General features: G+C 39.1%; 1 protein-coding gene across 3 annotated transcripts in view; it reads left to right on the top strand.

The window, feature by feature from the left end:
* Positions 1-26705, top strand: part of LOC126284807 (lysosomal alpha-mannosidase-like) — a 261589-nt gene that overhangs the window by 223494 nt on the left and 11390 nt on the right. For all 3 annotated transcript variants that reach the window (XM_049983989.1, XM_049983999.1, XM_049984008.1), the window contains 2 exons: positions 3969-4086; positions 4181-4457. In XM_049983989.1, the coding sequence (XP_049839946.1) occupies positions 3969-4086; positions 4181-4457 (395 nt within the window). The remainder of the gene's footprint in view (positions 1-3968; positions 4087-4180; positions 4458-26705) is intronic.

Raw genomic sequence — 26705 nt, 5'->3', positions numbered from 1 at the left:
CAGCCATTTAAAGTAACATACAAAAATTTTAAGTAATTTTATCGAGTACTGTGTATTAGCCAAGTACTTTTTGAGATTTTTGGTGAGAATGTTTCCCATTTATATATTACCTATACAGGGTGATTTTTTGCACCATGCACAAACTCTAGGAATTCATCGATGAGAGGATACAGGACAAAAAGGTCTAATGAACTTACAGCTTGAAATGCATGGTTTCCATGCTAGAGACCATTATTTGAGTCATAAACATTGTTTGCAGAGACTGCGGTCTATACGCAATGTATCATGCAGCCACAGTTACAGAATGTGTTGAAAATGGTTTCCATGTGTCTCAATGCATGAACATTCTGTCCCTCACATTCACATCAGCCAGGCTGCATCTGAAAAGTGTCAAAGGCAGCATGAATTTGCTGCTCCAGTGATTCCGCATCTGGAATGGGCTCTGCATACATGATACTTTTAGATGGTCCAATAACAAGAAATCACACAGGTTGAGGTTCAGTGAATGAGAAGGCCATGCAACTGGACTCCCTTGTCTGATCCATTGACCAGGGAAGACACAACTGAGATGCATCTGGACGTTAATTGTGAGGTGGGCTACAGCTTTATCATGTAGCACCTACATAATCCATTGAATCATCAGTGATACTTCTTCCAGCAAGGAGAGAAAATCGCCTGCAAGAAACACTGATAGTTCCAGTATGTTAGGCAAAGTGGAAAGAAGACTGGTCCCAAAATACGGTTACCAATTACAATGCCACACCCATTTTGACTGCACCAATGCTGATGATTAACTGTCACCATACAATGGGAATATGGCATAATGTCCCACAGTTGTCTGTTATGAAAGTTGAAGATACCACTCCATGTAAAGATGGCCTCATCTGTGAATAACACAAATCCTAGAATCATGGTTGCCTAGTGAAGAAACCAGTGACAAAACTGCTCCTGACGTGGAATGTCTGTCGCTAATAAGCACTGCACATGCTGTAAGTGATAAGCGTAGTAACAGTTGTCATAGAGAATGTTCCACATGGTCGTCTAGGTTACCCTGTAGTGGTGGGCCAACTGCCTGGTACTGACATGGTGGTTGGCTTCCACAGTGTTATTCACATTTTTTTACAAGTCTGGTGTGCGAACATTTCGGGTATGTCCTTCAGGATTTCCTTCTTAAAATGACCCTGCCTCATACAAGTGGCAAAACAGTGTTGCAGATATTGAATGCTGTGGTTGTTGTCAGTGGGGATGGGTCTCCTGATACAATCTGGCTGCCCACCACCTATTGCCATTTGCCTTTCTGTAACTCACCATGTCAGCAAGATCTCAAGTTGAATATGAAATCATTGTGTACAAAACTGTATCACACCCACTAAAAGATGAATCAGCAAGAGAATTGAATTGGGCACAACATTACCAATTACTATTGCAGGAGAGGGTGCTAGGGCATGACATGTGAGGAACAGAACCGCCATCTAGGAGGAAACAATGCATACTGTAACTATGGCACAGACCTCAGTCTCTTCAACAAAGTATGATTGAATAAATAGTCATCAGCATGGATACCATGCATTTCCAGACATTAAGTTCATTACACGTGGAGTTTGTACACAGAATAAAAAAATCATCCTGTATATCTATACATTACATATATTAAGAATATGTAGCCTATGTCCATCTGAATGTTCATTAGAGTATCATCTAAAAATTTTGAAGTAAATCAATCAAGAACTTTTTGTGATTTTTGGTAATAAGATTTCCCCTTTACAGACTACAAATTTGTGTATATATTAGTTATATTAAAAACAGATATATGAAAACACACACACATATATGAAGGTAACATTGTGTCAAAATTTCAAGTCAATTGACAGATTATACCTTTCAAATTCTGTGAACACAAACACTCACAGGTTGAATTTTTATGTATAACAGTGGAAAGCATAAGAAAGAGAAAAAATAATATGCATAAGAAAGAGAAAAGGTAAAGGGGTGTTGTTAACCATAAGAGCATCCATGGTAAGGTTGCAGAATTAATTTCACTCATTAATAGCTAATAATGGCCACGCAGTAGTAGAGACTCGAAGCTGGTTGAAACAAGTAATACATATCAGTGAAAGCTAAAATTCAGTCTGGGATATACACCAAAAGGATATGCTACACATCAGTGGTGGTGGTGTGTTAGCTGCCATAAAGAACTCAGTAATGTTGTGTTTGCGTCTGTGTGAGTGCGTGTGTGCGTTTGTGTGTCTATTGTTGACAAAGGCCATTGGCCGAAAGCTTTATGTGTGAAAATCTTTTTGTTGTGCCCCTCTGTGACTCAACGTCTCTGCTATATGGTGAATGGCTACTTTCCTTCTCATAATATTGTTACATTCCATCCTGGATTTTCCATTGTTTGATTGTAATAAAATGTTGATATAGACCATCTGACTCAGTAACTGTAGTGGTTGAACACATCAGAGAGGTCATATTGAAATGAAATGAGACATTTGTAAGCCCCACTCAGATGACTGCATATTTTTTACTGGAGGGCACCACTAGATGACAAACTAAAGCAGTTTGCTGGTAACTGTCAAGAGATTTAGAATGAGGGAATGTACTGGGGAGAGAGAAGAGGGTAGTGTGTGATGGGAACTAGGTTTGCATTAATTGTGATTTTATGTGTCACTTTCTATCATTTCAAATAATGTATGGCTATTTGTTTAATTTTTTTAAGAAACTGAAACTCAAATTAGCTTTCGAACACTATGTATCTTTGTAAAATGTTTGGAAATAAAACAATGACAAAGTTGAGAAAATAGAGTTTTATTATTGATTATTACTAAGCAGTGTTCCCCTTTTTGATGTTATAATTGTAACAAGGCAAAAATATGATTTTGATTGATTTAACAGTACAAGTGACTTTATGTCAGATCGATTTTTCAGATACTGTGTCTAAATAAACAAACTGAAAATTCCTAAAATATATTGATGTGGGTTAGTCAGTTATCACCTATTTTGAGATGATGTGCAACAGCTTCTTGTAAGTAAAACATCAGTTAATTATTTCATCAGTCTCAAAGGAAGCCATAGCACAGATAGAAGATATTTGCAGACTTCATGGTTTGCATGCAGTCAGTAATGAGTATTGTATGTTGGACATGCTCTCAAGTAGTTGAGTGATGTAACTGAGTAATTTTCCATTGAGTTGGTGCGTAATATTGATTTTATTAAATGAATTTTTTTTTATACTTTGTCATGGCTCATTTTCTGTTAAAAGATTGAATGTGTATATGTCTCGTTTATACTGATTGATGGCATCAGTTCTGCTGGGTCTCATTTTGAGATTTGAAGCAAATATTTTCAAAAAATGAATTTTCATATGACGTCGTTTTATGGTCAGTTGGTTACAGGGATATTGGCCAACTTTGGAGTGATGACAGTTTACCTTTGGCTTGGTGTGTTGTGTAGTTCTATTGAAGCATGTTATCAGAATCACCAGATACCAAATATTCTGTTGCAGTTTTAGCACGTAGGGGACATAACAGCAAAAGTTTAAAAGTGTAAACTGATATGTAACTGCTGAACCACCGAGCCACAAGGACTGTGGTTATTGTAGAGTTCACCACAAGCATTTTGTCATCTTTTGTAATACTCATCTATAAGAGTTAACCATAATCACTTTTGTTGTTGAATGTATATCTCACTTCTGCATATTTCATGATGTATAATCAGTTGAAATACAGTGCAACAATTTTATTTGACAGTGAAAGTTAAAGAAAGAAAAAATCAGAAAATATACAATCATTAAACACTGAAGCATGTACAAACTTATAGATATAACAAATGGAACACGCAACAGAAAGAGAACATATAAAATGGCTAATGTTATAAGATATTTTGAGAAAATCAGGGTAAGATACTTCTATTTGCTAGAAAATGGAAACCTGGTGAGAATAAGATTTGCGAAAAACGTACATCTGTTGTAGGTGAGCTCGTTCAAGAAGTCCATCAGACATTTACTGACTGGATAAGCCAAGTTACCAGAGTGTATAAAGATAAAAATTATATTGAACTTGAATGGTTGGTGGGTTCCATACCAGTTGAGTAAGTTTTTTGTGTCTTCTATCTAGCAACTTTATTAAATATTACTTCAGTAGGTTTTATAACATGATTTATTTGTCATTACTTTTATTTTCAGTGATGGTATTGGAAAAGAAGTGATCACTCGCATAACAACAGACTTAGTGAACAATAACACATTTTATACTGACTCAAATGGTAGAGAAATGTTGAAAAGGGTAATCAACTTCAGACCTACATGGGACTTAGAGGTTTATGAACCAATTTCTGGAAATTACTATCCTATAACTTCAAAAATATTTATAGAGGATGTGTCTAAAGGACTAAAATTAGCTATTTTGAATGACAGAGCACAAGGAGGATCCAGCCTGAGAAATGGAGAAATTGAAATAATGGTATGTTTGTCAGATGTTCCTAGCAGTTAATGTGCTTTGTATTTTACATACTTTTGTTAATTATGCATCCTAGAATTTCAGAATGATTTTCCATATTCAGCAAAAATTAATAAAATAGAACAGAATAGAAGTTTATTGTCATACAATTTCAAGCCATTGACTTAATGTACAAGAGGCTTGTCAAATACAAAACTGGCTTACAATTATCGTTATAATATCAGTAATAAAATATACAGTACTGAATAATTATGTAATTAAGCAATTAAAATTTTTCTTCAAAAGTAAGAAACTTTTAAAAATTAACAGTCATAAGTACTTTCACTCTCCTGCTCAAAGTTTCAGGTTGTCATTTAGAAATTCTTCCACTGAATAGAAACATTTTTGCACTAGTTTCTCATGTAAGGTTTTTTTTCAGTGTTTCTAAATTTCAGCTGAGCAATTCTCTTCCTTTCACTTCGTTATAAATTTTCATACCCTTATATTGTGCATTTTGAGCATAACTTAACTAATATAAACTTGGACTTTGCAATTCTTTTAAATGTTTGTAAATATACAGAGCCTTAGAAAAAAAGTTGAATATATTTGTGGTAATACTCATCAAAGCAAGAAACCCGGTAATTTTTTAGGATTCCAGGAATTTTTAATTGTTTTAGTTTTCAGTTAAATTTTTGTAATTTTGACTGGTAAGAACTGATACTCAAACAAAGGATATTACTGTATTCCGCTACTGCAGAATAATACTTCAACAATAAAACATAAACGAGAGAAAAAAAATGAAAATAACTAAAATTGCAAAAGAAATGTGCCATATACAAGAATGACACACAGTGCTCATGCAAGTGTATGCCAACAGCAAAATGTGTCAAAGGCCTTAGGAAGACTATGAAATGCTTCATAACAAAAAATTGCCTCTGATGAGCATGAAGCCAAACTGTAACGAGTGGGCTCATGGTGAGTCGCATTTGAGCAGGAGATTCTCCCACTTCTGGCTACAGGAATGTGGCTATTGGCTGTGCAAGCAGTCGCAGCAAGCAGTTAGATGCAACTGGGAATACAGGGCACCAAATTCATATTCTGGAGGAAAAAAAGTTGGTTCACAAAGCGCCTAGCATCCAGCACACGTTTATCTATCGATTATTTTGAATTGCCTCCTTGTTGGTCTTTGAACACATCTTAAGTTGATTTCTGATTGAATCATAAGTTGATTTTTGAAAGCATGCATAGTGTATGTGATGTCTCTGTCAGGAGAATCCTCGTCACATCTAGAAATAAACTTTCTGCAGACGAAAGGGGTCGGGGCTATATGAGCTGAGCAGAGTAAAGCCGAACAGATGAATGCCAATTGCTGTCTGATTATGTGGTTGACTGGGTTTGCAAATGATCAGCACTGTTTTAATTACTAGCAAATTCCATAGATTCTGACTACCAGATTGGAAATAGACGACTGACAGGAATAACAGGCGAGAAAAATTATGTAATATCTTCTAGGTGTAACCGAGAAACTGAAATTTTGACAGAAAATTTTTGGCCAGGTCGCTACACAAGTAAGGACCAATTGTACACTCCCCGGCTAGCAGCCGCTTAAGTTCTATTCTACATCTACATCTGCATCCATACTCTGCAAGCCACCTGACGGTGTGTGGTGGAGGGTACCTTGAGTACCTCTATCGGTTCTCCCTTCTATTCCAGTCTCGTATTGTTCGTGGAAAGAAGGATTGGCGGTATACCTCTGTGTGGGCTCTAATCTCTCTGATTTTATCCATATGTAGGAGGGAGCAATATACTTCTTGACTCCACGGTGAAGGTATGTTCTCAAATCTTCAACAAAAGCCCATACCGAGCTACTGAGCGTCTCTCCCGCAGAGTCTTCCACTGGAGTTTATCTGTCATCTCCATAATGCTTTCGTGATTGCTAAATGATCCTGTAATGAAGCGCGCTGCTCTCCGTTGGATCTTCTCTATCTCTTCTATCAACCCTATCTGGTACGGATCCCACACTGCTGAGCAATATTCAAGAGTGGACGAACAAGCGTACTGTAACCTACTTCCTTTGTTTTCAGATTGCATTTCCTTAGGATTCTTCCAATGAATCTCAGTCTGGCATCTGCTTTACCGACTATCAACTTTATATGATCATTCCATTTTAAATCATTCCTAATGTGTACTCCCAGATAATTTATGGAATTAACTGCTTCCAGTTGCTGACCTGAAAAATTGTAGGTAAATGATAAGGGATCTTTCTTTCTATGTATTTGCAGCACATTACACTTGTCTAGATTGAGATTTGATTGCCATTCCCTGCACCATGAGTCAACTCGCTGCAGATCTTCCTGCATTTCAGTACAATTTTCCATTGTTACAACCTCTCGATATCCCACAGCATCATCCGCAAAAAACTTCGGTGAACTTCTGATATCATCCACAACGTCATTTATGTATATTGTGAATAGCAACGGTCCTATGACACTCCCCTGCGGCACACCTGAAATCACTCTTACTTGTGGAAGTAGGCGGAAAACGTATTGTACGAACAAGTAATACTGGAATAGATGCAATCAGATTGAGAAACCACACCAGTCTTGGGTATTATTTGTGTTAACAGATTTTTCAGTATTAGATAACATTTTGATTTTTCATGTAGTGAGTTGTTTGATGATCGTTGATGAGGTAATAGGTTCCTTCACAGAAAGGAAAGAATGCCATGTAAAGCTGTAGCAAGATTAGACAGACAAAAATGCAAGGAGCTAAGGATTGAAGAAATGTGTACTTTGTTGCTTGTCTCTTTTCTTTATTGGTTTTATGTATCCAATATTTAATTTTATGTCACACAAAACAGCAAGTTATTAGCTATAGGCAATAAAGAGTGCAAATTTTCTGAAGATTTCTTGTTCTCACAATTACAAATAATCCAGTCCACTAGTAAATGCGTGATTTTTTTTTTAATAGATGCAGGCTGTCAAACCAGCCTACTTGGTGCAGGATAAGGCACCACAGGACATTCTACTGACCTGAATGTAGTTTGATGGCATCCAGTACAAAATATACTCGTTTCATTTCCACAGAGCAAAATACAGTGACGTGCAATGTCCGCCCCCGGTAGCTGAGTGGTCAGCATGACAGACTGTCAATCCTAAGGGCCCGGGTTCGATTCCCGGCTGGGTCGGAGATGTTCTCTGCTCAGGGACTGGGTGTTGTGTTGTCCTAGTCATCATCATTTCATCCCCATCGAGGCGCAGGTCGCTGAAGTGGTGTCAAATCGAAAGACGTGCAACAGGCGAACGGGAGGCCCTAGCCACATGAGATTTCCATTTCCAATAGAAGAATGCTTTATGAAGAGGCATGGCACTGCATTTTGGCATACTTAAGAGCAAATAACATGTCTTACATTTCCTTGAACAGATATGTTTTGTGTTTCAGACTTTTGAGAAAGATGTGTGCTACAAGATGAACATATTTTTGAAAATCAGATTTTCCGAGGATGATGCACAGAGCAGTCTGAGTTATAGTGGATATTCTTCATGTGACCAGTGTTTACATTTAGCGATTTTGCTGTTTCCACTTCGTTTACTCTCACGTCAAATGAAAACAAAACAGATATCTGTGGCCGGGAGCTATCAAGCCAATTAAAATACGTTCACATTATTATGGAAGGCTTTCAGATTTGATTTTATTTCTTCCTTTCATACTGTCAAGCATTAATCTCCTTGCAGAACAATGAAGTTATTTTTGTCTGTTTGATAAGGAAATTTGACTATTATTAACCTTTTGCGGCGAGGCAGTCAGTGTATTTGAAACCAAATGTATTTGAAATGAAATATTAACTTCCGCAGTACAGGGTAGTTTCACCTGTTCGCTGCAATTCAAGTGCATTTCATCTTCTAGCACGTATGGAGTTATGCCATAATAAAGAACCAAACATGATATAATACAGGGTAGTTTCAACTGTTCGCAACATTTCAAGTGCATTTCATCTTCTAGCATGTATGGAGTTATGCCATAATAAAGAACCAAACATGATATAATACAGTTCTGGTGCTCCAAGAAAATTTACATCTCAAAAACCACACTGAAAAGCTTAATATCAGGTCAAGGTCTACTTGATTTGGAATGTGGACATACGAATGTGCACTTAAATATGCACTTTAAATGTGCACATTTTAGTAATGGTTCACGAAATTCCAATGCTCTTGGAGTATCCTCTGATGTCTTATTTCTTTTATGACATAATGTATTATCTTTCAATGTTTTACACGTACTTATATACGGTCTTCCTGTGTCATGGTAGCTGCACAAGTGCTGTGACACCTCTTATCTGCGCTCTCTGGCAACTGCTGAAATGAACCTATTTCTAACAGGTCACGGTAAAATATTGCGAATTGTGGTTTGAAAAGCGTTACTTTCAAAGTAAATATCCTTTTACATAAGTTGAACTATGTGCAAGAATGTACCATGAATTTTTTAAATCACAGAGCATTTGATTGTCATTTAAAAATCAGCTTTTTGATGACGAGCCATTTAGAAGAATTTTAAACCCTGAAGATCACACATTTGTCATTATTAAAAATTTTACTGGCACATTTGTGTGATTCTTAAAGTGTGACACGCGCAAAAAAGATCAACATTATATCCAAAATCATAGCTTCTCTTGCAGCTTATTAACCTTAGGGACCAATATTATATGTGAAAGTTTTGCTTTTCTTGTAGCAACACTATGTATATTAATTTAAACTATTAAATTTCCCTGTATGTGTGTTTGTGCTACTTAACAGTGATGTTGCTGTTGGCTGACTACATCATGTTTCCTATGCTCTGAATATCCACTGTCATCGGATGCCGAAATCACATGACATGAGCTATGACTGGCTTACAGAAATGCATCACAATCTCGATATCAATGATTCGGAAAGTAACATGCAGTGTATGGCGGAATTCCAATTATACATTCATAATACAAAAATACGCAATGTACATTTTGCTGCACATAAAAGATATTTCTAAAATGTATCTTTTTCTCTGAGTTTCATTTTCTAAAGTGCCAGGAAACTCTATGCCCGTGTATAAAACCTTAACCATTCAAAGGATTGATAAGGGAAAATATGCTGTCACTTAACAAGGAAAAAGTGTGTTTTCACCCAGGAGAAAGTGTATTTTTAACCAAGAAATCCGGGAAATGTTCTTCCTTGTCCACATATACACCCTGTATTAGGACAAAATGCTGCTTTCTATAATTTGGGAAGTCTTTGAGCCTCTCATATGTCTGGGAACATATTCCATATGCTTATACCTTCTCTAACAGTCTGCAGTAGGGCACTGTGTCAAATGCTTTTCAAAAATCTAAAAATAAGGTGTCTGCTTGATGCCCTTCATCCCTAGCCCATAGTACATCATGTGAGACAAGGGCAACCTGAGTTTCACATGACTGATGCTTTCCAAACCCATGTTGATTGATGGGCAGAACCTTTTCAGTCCCTAGGAAATTTATTATATTCAGGCTCAGAATATGTTCAAGAGATCTGCAGCAAACTGATTTTAAGGATAGTTGTTGTTGTGGTCTTCAGCCCAGAGACTGGTTTGATGCAGCTCTCCATGCTACTCTGTCTTGTGCAAACTTCTTCATCTCCCAGTACCTACTGCAACCTACATCCTTCTGCTTAGTGTATTCCTCTCTTGGTCTCCCTCTGTGATTTTTACCATCCACGTTTCCCTCCAATATTGAATTGGTGATCCCTTGATGCCTCAGAATATGACCTTACCAACCGATCCCTTCTTGTACTCAAGGTGTGCCACAAATTTCTCTTCCCTCCAATTCTATTCAATACCTCCTCATTTGTTATCTGATTTAACCATCTAAACTTCGGCATTCTTCTGTAGCACCACATTTCAAAAGCTCCTATCATCTTCTTGTCTAAACTATTTATCATCCACGTTTCACTTCCATACAAGGCTACACTCAATAAAAATACTCAAAATTTTCATTTCCTCTCCATGGATTTTAATTCTTCCTTTGAATTTTTCTTTTGTTTCCTTTACTGCATGCTCAATATGCAGATTGAATAACATCAGGCATAGGTTACAACCCTGTCTCACTCACTTCCCAACCACTGCTTCTCTTTCATGCCCCTCGACTCTTGTAACTGTCATCTGGTTTCTGTACAAATTGTAAATAGCGTTTTGCTCCCTGTATTTTACCTCTGCCAGATTCAGAATTTGAAAGAGAGTATTCTAGTCAACGTTGTCAAATGCTTTCCCTAAGTCTACAAATGCTAGAAACATAGGTTTACCTTTCCTTAATCTATTTTCTAAGATAAGTCATAGGGTCAGTATTGCATCACATATTCCAACATTTCCACGGAATCCAAACTGATCTTCCTCAAGGTCGGCTTCTACCAGATCTGTAAAGCATTCATGTTAATATTTTGCATCCGTGGCTTATTAAACTGATAGTTTGGTAATTTTCACATCTGTCAACACTTGCTTTCCTTGTGATTGTAATTATTATATTCTTCTTGAAGTCTGAGGGTATTTCACCTGTCTAATACCTCTTGCTCAGCAGATGGTAGAGTTTTGTTAGGTCTGGCTCTCCCAAGACCGTCAGTAGTTCTAATGGAATGTTGTCTACTCTCAGGGCCTTGTTTCGACTTAAGTCTTTCAGAGCTCTTCACACAGTATCATATCTCCTATTTCATCCTCATCTACATTCTCTTCCATATCTATGACATTGTCCTCAAGAACATCGCCCTTGTATAGACCCTTTATATACTCCTTCCACCTTTCTGATTTCCCTTCTTTGCTTAGAACTGGGTTTCCATCTGATCTCTTGATATTCATACAAGTGGTTCTCTTTTCTGCAAAAGTCTCTTTAATTTTCCTGTAGGCAGTATCTATCTTACCCCTAGTGATATATGCCTCTACATCCTTACATTTGTCCTCTAGCCATCCCTGCTTAGCCATTTTGCAGTTCCTGTCAATCTCATTTTTGAGATGTTTGTATTCCTTTTTGACTGTGTCATTTACTGCATTTTTGTATTTTCTCCTTTCATCTATTAAATTCAATATCTCTTCTATTAGCTCTCATATTTTTACCTACTTTACCCTCTGCTACCTTCACTATTTCATCTCTCAAGGCTACCCAGTCTTTTTCTACCGTAATTCGTTTCCCCATTCTTAACAATCTTCCCTAATGCTTTGTCTGAAGCTCTCTACAACCTCTGGTTCCTTCAATTTGTCCAGATCCCATAAATGAATAAATGGAATCCATGATGGCAGGCAGAGATGCAAGCCATACCTGGACCAGAGGGTGCGAGTGATGGGAGGATGGTGGAATGTGTGGAGTGGATGGCAACAGTGAGGCACACTGCATCAAGTGGGAGCCTGCTCCAGGAACATCATCACAATCAACCCTGTGGTTCAACCGATTGGAAGGCCACAGCAGCAATGCCCCAACAGGACATGGATCCAAATGATTGGCATGATGTTTGCCCCCGACAACCACTACAAGCAACTGGCAAACTTTGTGACTCATCTCGACACCTGGCAGTTGCTCCAACTGTCAGATGGCATGACACAAAACAGCAGACCCAGGGGGGGGGGGGGGGGGGGGGGGCATGGTGGTCTGTGACTTGTGCACTCAAAGTGACCCTCCACCGAGATAGAAGTAGAGTGAAATGGGATGGTAGTCAGATGTTGAATACCGCTGCAGATGCTAAGTCCTTAAACACCAGTGATGCAAACTGCCTATTGTTATGGGACACGAGGATCCAAGGGGATCCCTCAATGGCAAAAGTAATTGACAGTGAAGTGAATGATGGCAGTGAATTATGTGGACAACAGCTTAGCTATGTACAAGAAATTCTACAATGGACTGACAACCAGCAACCACATGCTTCTGAAAAATGGACCTGAAAAATTGTCTGCAACCTGTCCCTAGGGTGTTCTGGGGCTGGTCAAGGAGAAAAGTGGTGCAGCGGAGCTGCCTGGTTCAGAATAGATAATCAATATCATGATTGATGGACACCCAATAGACATGACATTGTGCTAACTCCTTCATCTGAGCCATACTCCAGTGCGATGCATGCAGCAATCGGGGAATGCGAGGATGCAATGATTGGGGGACAACTACTCAACAGCAACAACTCTGTGACTAGTATGAGGAGCCCATGGACAATGCTGAGTCGAGCACAGAGGAGAAAAAATGTATGCCACTCTGAATCCAAAGCCAAAGATACGTGCTCTGGCCAACCCATCTGGGCAGCTGAAATAATTATCCGGAAAAATGGGTCAGCAGCTGTGGTGGTTGTAACCTCTCATGCTATCAATGGAAAATCTGAATGTTTGCTGCAAAACATCATCCATTGCTGGCCAAACTCCAGATCGGCCACCACTGATAGTTGCATAAGTACTTCAGGATTGGCATGCTGGTTGACAGAGAACTAATGAATGTCATAAGAATGGTTTCAGACAAACAGGGCCCATAGCTTCAGCTGATGGGCAGTCCTATCCAGCAGCTTGAAAAGAGGGCCAAATAAGGAAACCAGTGACTTCTGGTCAGTGATGTGGAGGAACCTTGCTCCATACAGGAAGACATGAAACTTTTTAAGCCAAAAATAGTAGCTCACAACCCCTTTTTCCACTAGTGAGTAGTTCTGTTGTGTAGCGGAAAAATATAAGAGATGAGCTGTGCAGTGCCATCTGGGTTCTAGTGGGACAGGGTGACACCAACGCCATACTGATGCTGATAGGTAGACAGTGATCTTGAAGTGGTCACATGTGGAGATGAGATCACTTTTAGTAAGCACACGACCTAGAAAGTGCACTTTCAGAGAGACAAAAACTTCATTTTTCTAGCTTTCAACATAGGCATTGGGAAGTCAACTGAAGGTTCCATAAACCCATGACCCAGATTTCATCCAGATAATTGATGCAACAGGAAGTGTTCTGAAATAACTGCTGCAAATATCATTGGTAAATTTCCAGTTTCCAGTTGAGACAAGATTCCCCAATGCAAGTGATTAGACTGGTAAAGCCCAAAAGGTGTTGAGAACTAGAAAAGTCAAGAAATTGTGTCCTACAGTTTCTGAAGGTGAGCATCACACAACTTGATGAGGAAAAAATACTGCCCCCACTCCCCAACCAACCTCACCAACTCCACCTGCTGCAGCATGGGATACAAACTGGCAACACATTGTCCATTGACAGTCAGTTTAAAGACACTGCAAACACCTATAGCACCACTGGGATTCTGAACTACCATGAAATGGGGTGGCCCACTGACTCAGTGAAATAGGAGAAATGATACCATGACCATACTGCAACTCAGCCTTTACCTTGTGCATGACAAAGGAAATAGGGTGTGGGTGACAAATTTTTGTGAGTGCTGACAACTTGAGAGAAATATGTGCCTCAAAATTTTCTGTTCAGCCCAAGATAAGGCTAAAGGAATGCAGCACAGAGCCCAAATTGTTGCAATAAATGGAGTGAGACACTAGAAGCACTTTGTCCATAACATAAGCACTTTGTCCATAACCTGTAAGCTGAAAACAGAAAAGTCATAGAGCCCAATGATATTTTGTGCCAATGAAGAAGTAACCACAAACAATGTAATTTGCCATTCCACATTCTTGTAATGCACAGAAATGGATAATTTCCCTAACAAGGAAATGCGCTATTTACTGATACAGCCTGACAGAGCAGCCATTGAAACTTCAGACACCCCTAGATCCTCATGTATCCAAATTAATGAGACTGACTGATGCTCCCATGTCTTTTTCACATTCAACCAGCTGCCCATCCACAATCAGTGTCAGCGAAATATGCTGGGGTGACTTGCATGGAGCACTGGAGCCAGTCAGAGAGTCCAATAACAGCCCTGGGGCATGACTCGTGGTCTGTTGACTGCCACAAACAGCATACCCCACACAGTTGTATTGAAATCTGTTGCATACAAATGACAACTGGGGCAGGACTGCTGGTCGTCCAGAAACTGGAAGAGGAATGACACTGAGGACCCAAAAACACCACTGGTTGAAATTATGATGCATTGTCAACAGTGGCAACACAAGTAAATCAACAGGAGTTGAGGCTGCCTGTAGTATCTCACAGGACACTTGGGAGGGGGGGGGGGGGGGGGCGCTATTTACCATGCGCATCAAATTGAGTCACCTGGCAATTATCACAAAGGATGTCCCTTGCCTCCACTGTAAGATCATACGATTCTGCAATTTTTGGAATGATGGCCAAAGAAAGGACAGGAAAGGTTAATGCCCTAATCTGAACTACATAATCAGCAGCTAAACTGAATGGTGTCCTGAATTAGCAAGTTTGCAAAAGTGGTAGTACATTTGGAACTCGATGACACCTGCACGAGAGGCCTTGCAAATCTGTAATCCAGACTGCATAGGACTACCCAGGGCTGGTGAAATTGCAAGTGCACCACTACCACATGAGTTTGATGGCTGAAATACAGTGTAAGCAACCATCAAAGCACACAAAGGGAAAGCTTCTTCGATTTCAAATTTTAGACAACTTAATAAAAATCCACCCAGCCAGACAACAATAAGACGGCCCTGTCAACCAGTTAGACAATATGCCTTATCTGACAGTGCAGCACACAGATAAATTCTCCCACCTTTCTACAGAATCATCGAAGCCAGCAAATGGTGTTAGGGGGTCAGCAGCAGCAGGACTGGAGAAGAAAATTGCCCCACCACCGAGTTAAGGGTGTGAAACAAGTCTGTATTCTGGGTTATCAGCGTTTGCCTCTGCTCCTGTAACTGTTGTAGTTGCTGCTGTTTCTTCTGTAGGCACAACTGTTCCTATCAGCATAGCAGAAATGCTGTGCCCCTGGTTAGCCAAAAAGAACACTTTGAAAAGAGGAAAAGAAAACGGAAAAAAGCAGATACATCACATGTGTAAGAATGTCACTTTAGTATCTGCAGAAGACATGACAATGCCACTGCTCAACACAGTTGGTGCAGTACTTCACATGCTGATGGTGACTCAGTAACAACCAGGGAATAGGATTCTGTGAATATGTGAATGGAACTATGGGCAGCATAGCACTCATACCCGCATTGATACATGCACAACAATAACTCAGCATGCAGCTGGCATCTGTGGCTAATGATTGAGCACACACTAACTCTTGGGTCAAGCTCTAGGCTAAGTTCATGGGAATCTAAATCTGAAGGGGCAGCACTGGCCTGTTCTACTTACTGCCACTTGCAAATAAACACTTTCATCAGCAGGTTTGCCGATTCAACGTGGAATATGCACCCTCCATAGCAGGTTTTGAACTACCCCTCTGTTGTATCCATGTCAGCTAATCTGTTCCCTGTGGGATGTCTGCTGGTGGGAATGCTAAATTTATGTTAGAACAGTTTTTTGTGATGTGATGTATGTTTGTGAACAGTCTTGAGATGAATGCATGTAAGAATAACCAATGTCAAAATTGAAATTCAGTGTTGTGCTTCATTCGTAATACAACAAAGTGCCCTGATGATTTATATTTTAATCAAGATTTTTTTATTGGATACCAACCCTCAGACACTGACATCATATACAAGCTTTTTCTTTTGGATCATTAAGATGTATATTGCAAAAATTGTGATTTTCACTAGAAATGCGAGAATGAAATATTAGTGGCATAACCAAGGGGAAAACTTATAAAACACAATGGACATGTTATTGTTTTGCAAAAACTTGATAACATATTTAAAATAACTGGTAAGTAGGTTTCATGAAAAAATTAAACTTGCATATTGTGTGTTTACTATCACAACCGAGATTTGTGGATACAAAGATGTTGCACAGTTACTTGACAGTCACAGGCTTTTACAAGTGATTGAAACAAATGTATTAAGTGGCGGCTGGCAGGGCCCACAATTTCATGGCTATGTTAACATGACAAATGAGCCTTGAAAACATTGACATAAACTGATACTGACATTACATGATTGCTTGTTGATCACTGACTGGTAATTTTTCGTTGAGATGGGTTGTTTAAACACTGATGTATAAATTTTTCTTAATCTCAGAAAATGCATGTTCCGACAACTGGCTAGATTAGACTTTTCTCTTTTGAATGAACTACAAATTTCAATAGCTGCTTTGTTCATGGAACATACTGAAGGTAAGTAAATTATAAAAGTATAAAGGACCACCTCTTGCTTCTGTGTTTAGAATAACCTACTTATGAATATGGCATCCATCTTGAAAAATTTGTAGATTACAATAAATTATCTGAAACCTGAAGTAGTGGTTTAATTAATTAGTAGCACGTGTTATTTGATTTGGAAAAAGTATAGCAACAAAGGTACAGTGTCAGAGTTCAGAATCTAGCAAGCATATAGGTGGAATATGGCAGGGAAGATGTAGCTACTTATAGATATCAGTGTTAATTATCTCAGAAGTTAATTAGTTCCATATATATTTCAGTAGAATTTTCAATTAGGTATAACTTTTAATTGATCAAGCTTGTAATAAAAGTAATTGAATTACTGAAATGAGCACATCCAATATTATAACTGCATAATACTTTCAAGCATCTATGTGCATGTTAAATATTTCATGTGTAACTATGTTAAAAATAGAATGAGAAATCAGGGAAAAGTTTGGTAATTGGTGGGAGTACAAGGCATAACAGATGGAAAGTTTCCAACACAATGTGTCTCAAGGTGCAATGTTGCTTATATCCATTAACTCTGCATTAATTGAAGGTTTTGACTGTGTTGACCACAAAATATTACTGCAGAAGTTGGACCATTATGGAGTAAGGGGAGTAGCTTACAATTGGTTCACCTCTTCTTTTAAGAACAGAAAGCAGAATCTAATTCTCCGCAATATTGAGAGTGGTAGTGATGTTCAGTCCCAATGGGGCACTGTTAAGTGGGGCGTGCACCAAGGGTCAGTGCTGGGGCCACTGCTGTTTCTTATTTATATAAATGATATGCCTTCTAGTATTACAGGTGATTCAAAAATATTTCTGTCTGCTGATGACACCAGCTTGGTAGTGAAGGATCTTGTGTGTAATGTTGAAACAGTATCAAATAATGTAGTTCATGAAATAAGATCGTGGCTTCTGGAAAATAATTTGATGCTAAATCATAGTAAGACTCAGTTTTTACAGTTTCTAACTCACAGTAAGACTCAGTTTTTACAGTTTCTAACTCACAATTCAACAAGAACTGATATTTTGATCAGAGAGAATGGGCATATTATAAGTGAGACTGAACAGTTCAATTTCCTAGGCGTTCGGATAGATAGTAAGCTGTCGTGGAAAGCCCATGTCCAGGATCTTGTTCAGAAACCAAATGCTGCTTTATTTACCATTAGAACAGTATCTGAAATAAGTGACAGTTCAACATGAAAAGTAGTCTGCTTTGCATTTTTTCATACTCTTATGTCATATGGTATAATTTTTGGGGGTAATTCTTCTGCTTCAAAAAGGGTATTTTTGGCTCAAAAATGGGCTGTTCGAGCTACATGTGGTGTAAGTTCAAGAACCTCTTGTCAACCCCTATTCAATAGTCTGGGAATTCTGACATTGCCCTCACAGTAAATATCTTCTTTAATGTTGTTTCTTGTTAGCAATATTGGCTTATTCCCAAGAGTTAGCAGATTTCACTCAGTTAATACCAAGCTGAAATCAAATCTGCACATGGAATGCACTTCCTTGACTCTTATACTGAAAGGAGTGCAGTATTCTGCTGCATCCACTTTCAGTAAGCTACCGCAAGAACTCAAAAATCTTAGCAATAGCCCAAACACTAAGTCTAAACACTAAGTCTAAACTGAAGAGTTTCCTCATGGCTCACTCCTTCTATTCTGTCAAGGATCTCCTGGAAGAGCTGAAAAATTAAGCAAATTCCAGTGTTACATTGTGATTTTCTTTATTTATACTTACGAATTGTCACCTGAATATGTTTCTTATATTTCATTTTACCTGTTTCTACTATCATGTTATAATTTCATGTATTGACTTGTTCCATGACCATGGAGACTTCTCCTTAATTTGGTCCCACGAAACAATAAATAAATAAATAAAAATAAATAAACATGATCAGATAGTGCACATTAATTGCTTTAGCCTGAACACTTTCTATAAGAATGTTATCAGTTAGGATCCTGCTGTCTTGCTGCACATGAGTTAGGAATTTTACCACTGAAATCAGATTGAAAATATTCAAATGCATTAATTTGTCTGAACATGCAAGAGAGTTGCAAGAAATAGTTCGGGGGACATCTTCTATTCCCTTCTCAGACATAAACTATTTATTAACAAATTTATTCATCTATGTGACAAACACACTCCCCTAAGGATGGAAAAAGTAAGAAGGAAACTTACACCTTAGTTAACCGAAGAATCAAATGGCTCACGAATCATAGAGATACAGCAGAATGGGTATACAAAGTAGACCCTATGCCTTAAAATCATATTGGTTACAAGCAGAGGTAGAACAGACTCAGTCAAGCTATGAGAAGTACATCACTCAGGCATGCCCATTGCTGTGGGCAGAGCATGTGTAGTACCCACATCTGCTGCTAGGCATGTACAGCAGAACTCATTGCCAGTTCAGTACTGCCTGTGTTGTTGACCTGACTTGTTCTGTTCAGCTGCAGTGATTGTTTCTGATAATACTTCTGTGTTCTTATTTTGTTTCTCATGGTGACAAGTTTAAGTGAACAATGTGCAGCTGCGAAATTTTGTTTTCTTCATGGTAAAAATGCTGCTGAAACTGTTTGAATGTTGAAAAGAGCTTACGAAGATGACACTATGGGAAAAACTCATGAGTAGGATTGGTTCGCTTGATTTAAAAATGGCAGCATGTCAGTTCATGAAACCTTGTTCTGGAAATCCATCAACTGCCCAAATCAACAAAAATAATCAAAAATTTGAGAACTTTGGCTCTCAGACCCTCAACAGCCAATTGATCAACTAACAGAGATTAGTAGGTTACCTTGGAGCTTGATTCAGGGAATTTTAACGCAAGATTTGGGAATAAATAGGATAGCTGCCAAGTTTGTTCCTCAGGTGCTGACTGACAACCAAAAGGAACATCAGTTTGAATCATGTCATGCTGTGAAACAACAACTTGAAACTGATCCATATTTTCTGTCGAAGGTTATTACCAGTGATGAGTCATGGTGCTGAGATTATGACCCAGAAAAATGTAACAGTCAAGCCAATGGAAAACATCACCACCCTGTCCAAAAACCAAAAAAGACATCAAGTCACATCAAACATCAAAAGAAAGGTGATTTGCTTCTTTTGATGCCAAGGACATAGTTCATTTGAAATTTCTTCCCCCAGGTCAGACTGTCAATCAAACCTTGCTTCTTTTGATGCCAAGGACATAGTTCATTTGAAATTTCTTCCCCCAGGTCAGACCGTCAATCAAACCTTTTTGGAAGTTTTAAGCAGATTGAATAACAGTGTTCATTAAAAGAAAGACACAATTTGTGGCAGACAATAGACTGGTTCTTCCACCATGACAACACACCTGTATGCACAAACATCTCTGTAAGACAGTTTTTGGGTAGAAATGACATAGATCCCCTGCCCCACACACCTTACTCAACTGACCTGGTTCTGGGTGACCTTTTCTTATTTTGACACATGAAAATGGGCATGAAAGGGCACCAGTTCAATAACATTGAGGAAGTCAAGAAGAAAATGTGGGAGGAGCTGCCAACCATTTCTAAAGATAACTACAAAAAGGGTTTCAAACAGTCCAAGCACCAGCGGCACAAATGATTTACTTGTAATGGAGAGTATTTCGAAGGGGATAAGGTTGTTTCATAAACAATTTGAAAATATATAACTTTTAAGAAATAATTCACTATATAGCAGAAATGCTGAGTTGCAGACAGGCACAACAAAAAGATTTTCACACTTCACACATTCGGCCAATGACTCATTGCTTACTTCATGGGGGTACATGACTGTAGCCACAAAAAATTCTATCTAAAGCATGTTATTTGCTGTACCCTCAAAAATGCACTCATGTGTATCACATCAGCATAAACTGGAAATGATGGCATCACAGTCCAAATGATGGAGATGTTACCGACACACTACTGCCCGCTATAATAGGTATTTTGAACCACTCCTTAACCACAAGATTTTTCCCTGATACCTGGCAACAAGGACTAGTTAAGCCACTACCTAAAAATGAAACTACCACAACACTCTGATTACCAACCATTTTACATTCTTTCTTCACTGTCCAAGGCCTTAGAATATTTAGTCCACAAGCAGCTAACAAACTATGTAACTGCAGACAGCCTACTAAATGGGTCCCTATCAGATTCCTATAAACATCACAGCACTACGTCTGCCTTAATAGACCTAACAGTTGAGCTGAAGCTTGCCTTTGATATGCAAGAGGTAACTATCTTGGGGTTTTTAAACTTCCGCAAAGCTTTGATATTTTACTTGCCTAACTTAGCAGCCTAAATTTCTTGCCATTTGTAGTGCAATGGTTTCACTTATACCTGACATCTCACTACCAATGCTTCTTGTCTGATGCTGTACAGTCACAATGGAGGCTGATAGTATCAGGTGCTCCTGAGGGTTTAGTGTTCATTGTATGCTAATGAAGTGTCATCAGTTTTGTCCTTCTGCAAATACCACATGTATACTGATGACCTCCAGTTGTATCTAAGAGCAAACCCAATAAGCCAGATGCCACGAATCTGAATACTGACCTGTGTGCACTATCAAAATGGTTTATGGATATCCATCCAAACCCCAAGTCATACTTTGGTCATTGTAGGCTCATTAGCCCAAAACATCAGGAACCCTTATCATTTTTAATGTTAAGTGGGACAAATAGAAACTTTTCTCCTTCAGCACACAATTGGTTCACCCCTTACCTTAGCAACACACAGCAAAAGGTCATTATTCACAATGTTGAGAATGACTGTGATGTGGGGTCTGAGGGGGGTACAGTCTAGTGGGGGTGCCCCACGAATCAGTATTACAACTAACTCTAAAATATTTCTGTTTCTGATGACACTAGCTCGGTAGTAAAGGATGTTGTGTGCAACAGTGGCTCGGTTTCAAATAGGGCAGTTCATGACCTAAGTTCATGGTTTGTACAAAATATATTAATGCTAAATCACAGTAAGACTCAGTTTTTACAGTCTCTAACATACAATTCAACAAAATCCAATGTTTTAATTTCACAGAATGAGCATATAATTAGTGAAACTGAACAGTTCAAATTTCTAGGTGTTTATATAGATAGTAAACTCTCATGGAAAGCCCATGTTCAGGAACTAGTTCAAAGACTTAATGCTGCCATTTTTACTATTCAAACAGTATCTAAAGTGAGTGATCGTTCAGCACAAAAATTCGTCTATTTTGCTTATTTTCATTCGCTTATGTTGTATGGTATTATATTTTGGGGTAACTTCCAATTCTAAAATGATATTTTTGGCTTAGAAACAGGCAGTTCATGCAATAAGTGGTGTAAGTTTACAAATCTCTTGTCGACCCCTGTTCACAAGTCTGGGTATTTTGACATTGGCCTCTCTATATGTATATTCCTTACTGTTATTTCTTGTTAACAATAATAGCTTATTTCCAAGAACAAGCTGCTTTCACTCAGTTAATACTGAGCAGAAATCAAACCTGCATTAGGATCGGGACTTCCTTAACTCTTGTCCAGAAAGGTATGCAGTATACTGCTGCATCCATTTTCAATAGGCTACCTCTCAGATTCAAAAACCTTAACAGTAAACCATGTGCTTTCAAATCGAAACTGAGGAGTGTCCTCATGGGTCACTCATTCTATTCTGTCAAGGAGTTCCTTAAAAACGTAAGCTGATTCTTGTTGTATTTTTGATTGCATTTACTTAAACTAATGGCTTGACTTTTTTCAGGTTCATAAATATTTTATTTTTATTTGTTATTACTTTTATGTTGTAATTTCATGTACTGACATGTTCCACGATCTTAGAGATTTGCTCCTCAATTTTGTTCTATGGAACTTGATGTATAAATAAATAAATAAATAAAAAGCAAATATTCTAGGAGTAATAATAGATGAGAATCTGAATTTGACGTTGCATGTAACTTCAATGGGCAAGAATCCATAAGCATCTCTCCATGCCCTACAGAAATATGAAAAGCTGTTCCCTATTGACCTGAAAATAAAACTTGTACCAACTCCTATATTTCCAGTTATTAAGTACAGTGATGTTATCTCTTGAGGCCTTTCTCAAGAAATCTCATGGCACCTGGAACTGGTTACGAAAGCCTGTGTCCATTATGTCTGTGATTTTCAACTGTCAGATAATATTTCCCCATCATAGACACAGCTGTTCTGGCTGTGTGTAGGCAAGTGCAGAGATTTCTGTGCCTTATGTCTTCTCTGTTGTCTTATCAATGAACACTATCCCTCAGATATCTCCTTGACTTTAACACTCTTTATCTAAACACCAGGACAGAAACAGACGTTTCCACCAGAAGGATAACTATTGGTTCTCTATGCAGCCATAGCCCTTGTACATTCTTCCTTCCGATCAGATCTTCCTCATTTCCCAGTACTCTTGAGTTGGTACAGCTCCTTAAATTTCCTTTCCTCAGAACTTGCTGTATAAGAAAACATATATCTCACACACCAATAAATTCTTTTTAAATCTTCCACTATCATTATTATTATTATTATTGTCACTATTATCATTATTACTGCTGCTGCTGCTGCTACTACTACTACTACTACTACTACTAGTAGTAGTAGTAGTAGTAGTAGTAGTAACTTGATTAGTTCATAGTCATTATTATTTACTCACATTGCCACTTCAGGCACTCAAATCATTTTAATAATATTTGTCATGTTAAAATTATTATTTCTCAGAAAACTCTCATGTAAAAGAAAGGTGCAGCATTTGTGAAACCCTGGTTTGTTATAAGAGTGTGCCTACATCTACATTTATACTCCGCAAGCCACCCAACAGTGTGTGGCGGAGGGCACTTTACGTGCCACTGTCATTACCTCTCTTTCCTGTTCCAGTCTCGTATGGTTCGCGGGAAGAACGACAGTCTGAAAGCCTCCGTGCACGCTCTAATCTCTCTGATTTTACATTCGTGATCTCCTCGGGAGGTATAAGTAGGGGGAAGCAATATATTCAATACCTCATCCAGAAACGCACACTCTCGAAACCTGGCGAGCAAGATACACCGCGATGCAGAGCACCTCTCTTGCAGAGTTTGCCATTTGAGTTTGTTAAACATCTCCGTAACACTATCACGGTTACCAAATAACCCTGCGACGAAACGCGCCGCTCTTCTTTGGATCTTCTTTCTATGTATTCGCAATACATTACATTTGTCTATGTTAAGGGTCAGTTGCCACTCCCTACACCAAGTGCCTATCCGCTGCAGATCTTCCTGCATTTCACTACAATTTTCTAATGCTGCAACTTCTCTGTATACTACAGCATCATCCGCGAATAGCCGCATGGAACTTCAGACACTATCTACTAGGTCATTTATATATATTGTGAAAAGCAATGGTCCCGTACACTCCCCTGTGTCATGCCAGAGGTTACTTTAATGTCTGTAGACGTCTCTCCATTGATAACAACATGCTGTCTTCTGTTTGCTAAAAACTCTTCAATCCAGCCACACAACTGGTCTGATATTCCGTAGACTCTTACTTTGTTTATCAGGCGACAGTGCGGAACTGTATCGAAAGCCTTCTGGAAATCAAGAAAAATAGCATCTACCTGGGAGCCTGTACCTAATATTTTCTGGGTCTCATGCACAAATAAAGAGAGTTGGGTCTAACACGATTGCTGTTTCCGGAATCCATGTTGATTCCTACAGAGTAGATTCTGGGTTTCCAAAAACGACATGATACTCAAGCAAAAAACATGTTCTAAAATTCTTCAACAGATTGACGTCAGAGATATAGGTCTATAGTTTTGCGCATCTGCTTGACGACCCTTCTTGAAGACTGGGACTACCTGTGCTCTTTTCTAATCATTTGGAACATTCTGTTCCTATAGAGACTTGCGGTACATGGCTGTTAGAAGGGGGGCAAGTTCTTTCGCATACTCTGTGTAGAATCGAATTAGTATTCCATCAGGTCCAGTGGACTTTCCTCTGTTGAGTGATTCCAGTTGCTTTTCTATTCCTTGGACACTTATTTCAATGTCAGCCATTTTTTCGTTTGTGATAGGATTTAGAGAAGGAACTGCAATGCGGTCTTCCTCTGTGAAACAGCTTTGGAAAAAGGAATTTAGTATTTCAGCTTTATGCGTGTCATCCTCTGTTTCAATGCCATCATCATCCCAGGGTGTCTGGATATGCTGTTTCAAGCCACTTACTGATTTAACGTAAGACCAGAACTTCCTAGGATTTTCTGTCAAGTCGGTACATAGAATTTTACTTTCGAATTCACTGAACGCTTCACGCATAGCCATCCATACGCTAACTTTGACATCGTTTAGCTTCTGTTTGTCTGAGAGGTTTTGGCTGCATTTAAACTTGGAGTGAAGCTCTCTTTGCTTTCGCAGTAGTTTCCTAACTTTGTTGTTGTACCATGGTGGGTTTTTCCCGTCCCTCACACTTTTACTCAGCACATACCTGTCTAAAACACATTTTATGATTGCCTTGAACTTTTTCCATAAACACTCAACATTGTCAGTGTCGGAACAGGAATTTAATAAATGAAATAGTGATTCCAGATAATTTTAACCATCAGAATCTTTTAAGAAATCTACACTGAAATCTCCACAAATCCAGGTCCTCACTGCGATGGAGTCCTTCCTTTCACATCGATCTCCTGCCACCCCACCTAAAACCTCTTTCCTCATTACCTTAGCCAGTTTCATCCTAACCCACAACTTCTTCACTTTTGAAATCCAGACATACCAGCAATTAAAGGGAACAGCCATTGGTACCAGGATGGCCCCCTCGTACGCCAACCTATTTATGGGTCATTTAGAAGAAGCCTTCTTGGCCACCCAGGCGTGCCAACCCAAAGTTTGGTACAGATTTATTGATGACATCTTCATGATCAGGACTTACAGTGAAGAAGAACTCCAGAATTTCCTCTCCAACCTCAACTCCTTTGGTTCCATCAGATTCACCTGGTCCTACCCCAAATTCCATGCCACTTTCCTCGACGTTGACCTCCATCCATCCATCCAATAGCCAGCTTCACACATCCGTCCACATCAAACCCAACAACAAGCAACAGTACCTCCATTATGACAGCTGCCACCCATTCCATATCAAACGGTTCCTTCCCTACAGCTTAGGTCTTCTTGGCAAACGAATCTGCTCCAACCCCGAATGCCTCAACCTTTACACTGACAACCTGAAAACAGCTTTCGCATCCCACAACTACCCTCCCAATCTGGTACAGAAGCAAATAACCAGAGCCACTTCCTCATCCCCTCAAACCCAGAATCTCCCACAGAAGCACCCGAAAAGTGCCCCACTTGCGACAGGATACTTTCCGGGACTGGATCAGACTCTGAATGTGGCTCTCCAGCAGGGATACAACTTCCTCAAATCCTGCCCTGAAATGAGATACATCCTTGATGAAATCCTCCCCTACTCCACCAAGAGTGTCTTTCTGCCGTCCACCTAACCTTCGTAACCTCTTGGTTCATCCCTATGAAATCCCCAAACCCCCTACCCTACCCTCTGGCTCCTACCCTTGTAACCACCCCCAGTGTAAAACCTGTCCATGCACCCTCCCACCACAACCTACTCCAATCCTGTAACCCGGAAGGTGTATACGATCAAAGACAGAGCCACGTGTGAAAGCACCCACGTGATTTACCAACTGACCTGCCTACACTGTGAAGCTTTCTATGTGGGAATGATCAGCAACAAACTGTCCATTCGCATGAATGGACACAGGCAGATGGTGTTTGTTGGTAACAAAGATCACCCTGTGGCTAAACATGCCTTGGTGCATTGCCAGCAGATCTTGGCACACTGTTACACCATGCGGGTTATCTGGATACTTCCCACTAACACCAACCTGTCAGAACTCCGGAGATGGGAACTTGCCCTTAAGTATATTCTCTCTTCTCGTTATCCTCCAGGCCTCAACCTTCGCTAATTTCAAGTTGTTGCCGCTCATACCTCACCTGTCTTCCAACAACATCTCTGCCCAAACTCTTTGCCTTTACAAATGTCTGCTTGTGTCTGTGTATGTGCGGATGGATATGTGTTTGTGTGCGAGTGTATACCTGTCCTTTTTTCCCCCTAAGGTAAGTCTTTCT

Source organism: Schistocerca gregaria, chromosome 1, assembly GCF_023897955.1.
Source record: "Schistocerca gregaria isolate iqSchGreg1 chromosome 1, iqSchGreg1.2, whole genome shotgun sequence".
NCBI classification, from domain to species: Eukaryota; Metazoa; Arthropoda; class Insecta; order Orthoptera; family Acrididae; genus Schistocerca; species Schistocerca gregaria.
This window is presented reverse-complemented; position numbering and strand designations above follow the sequence as displayed.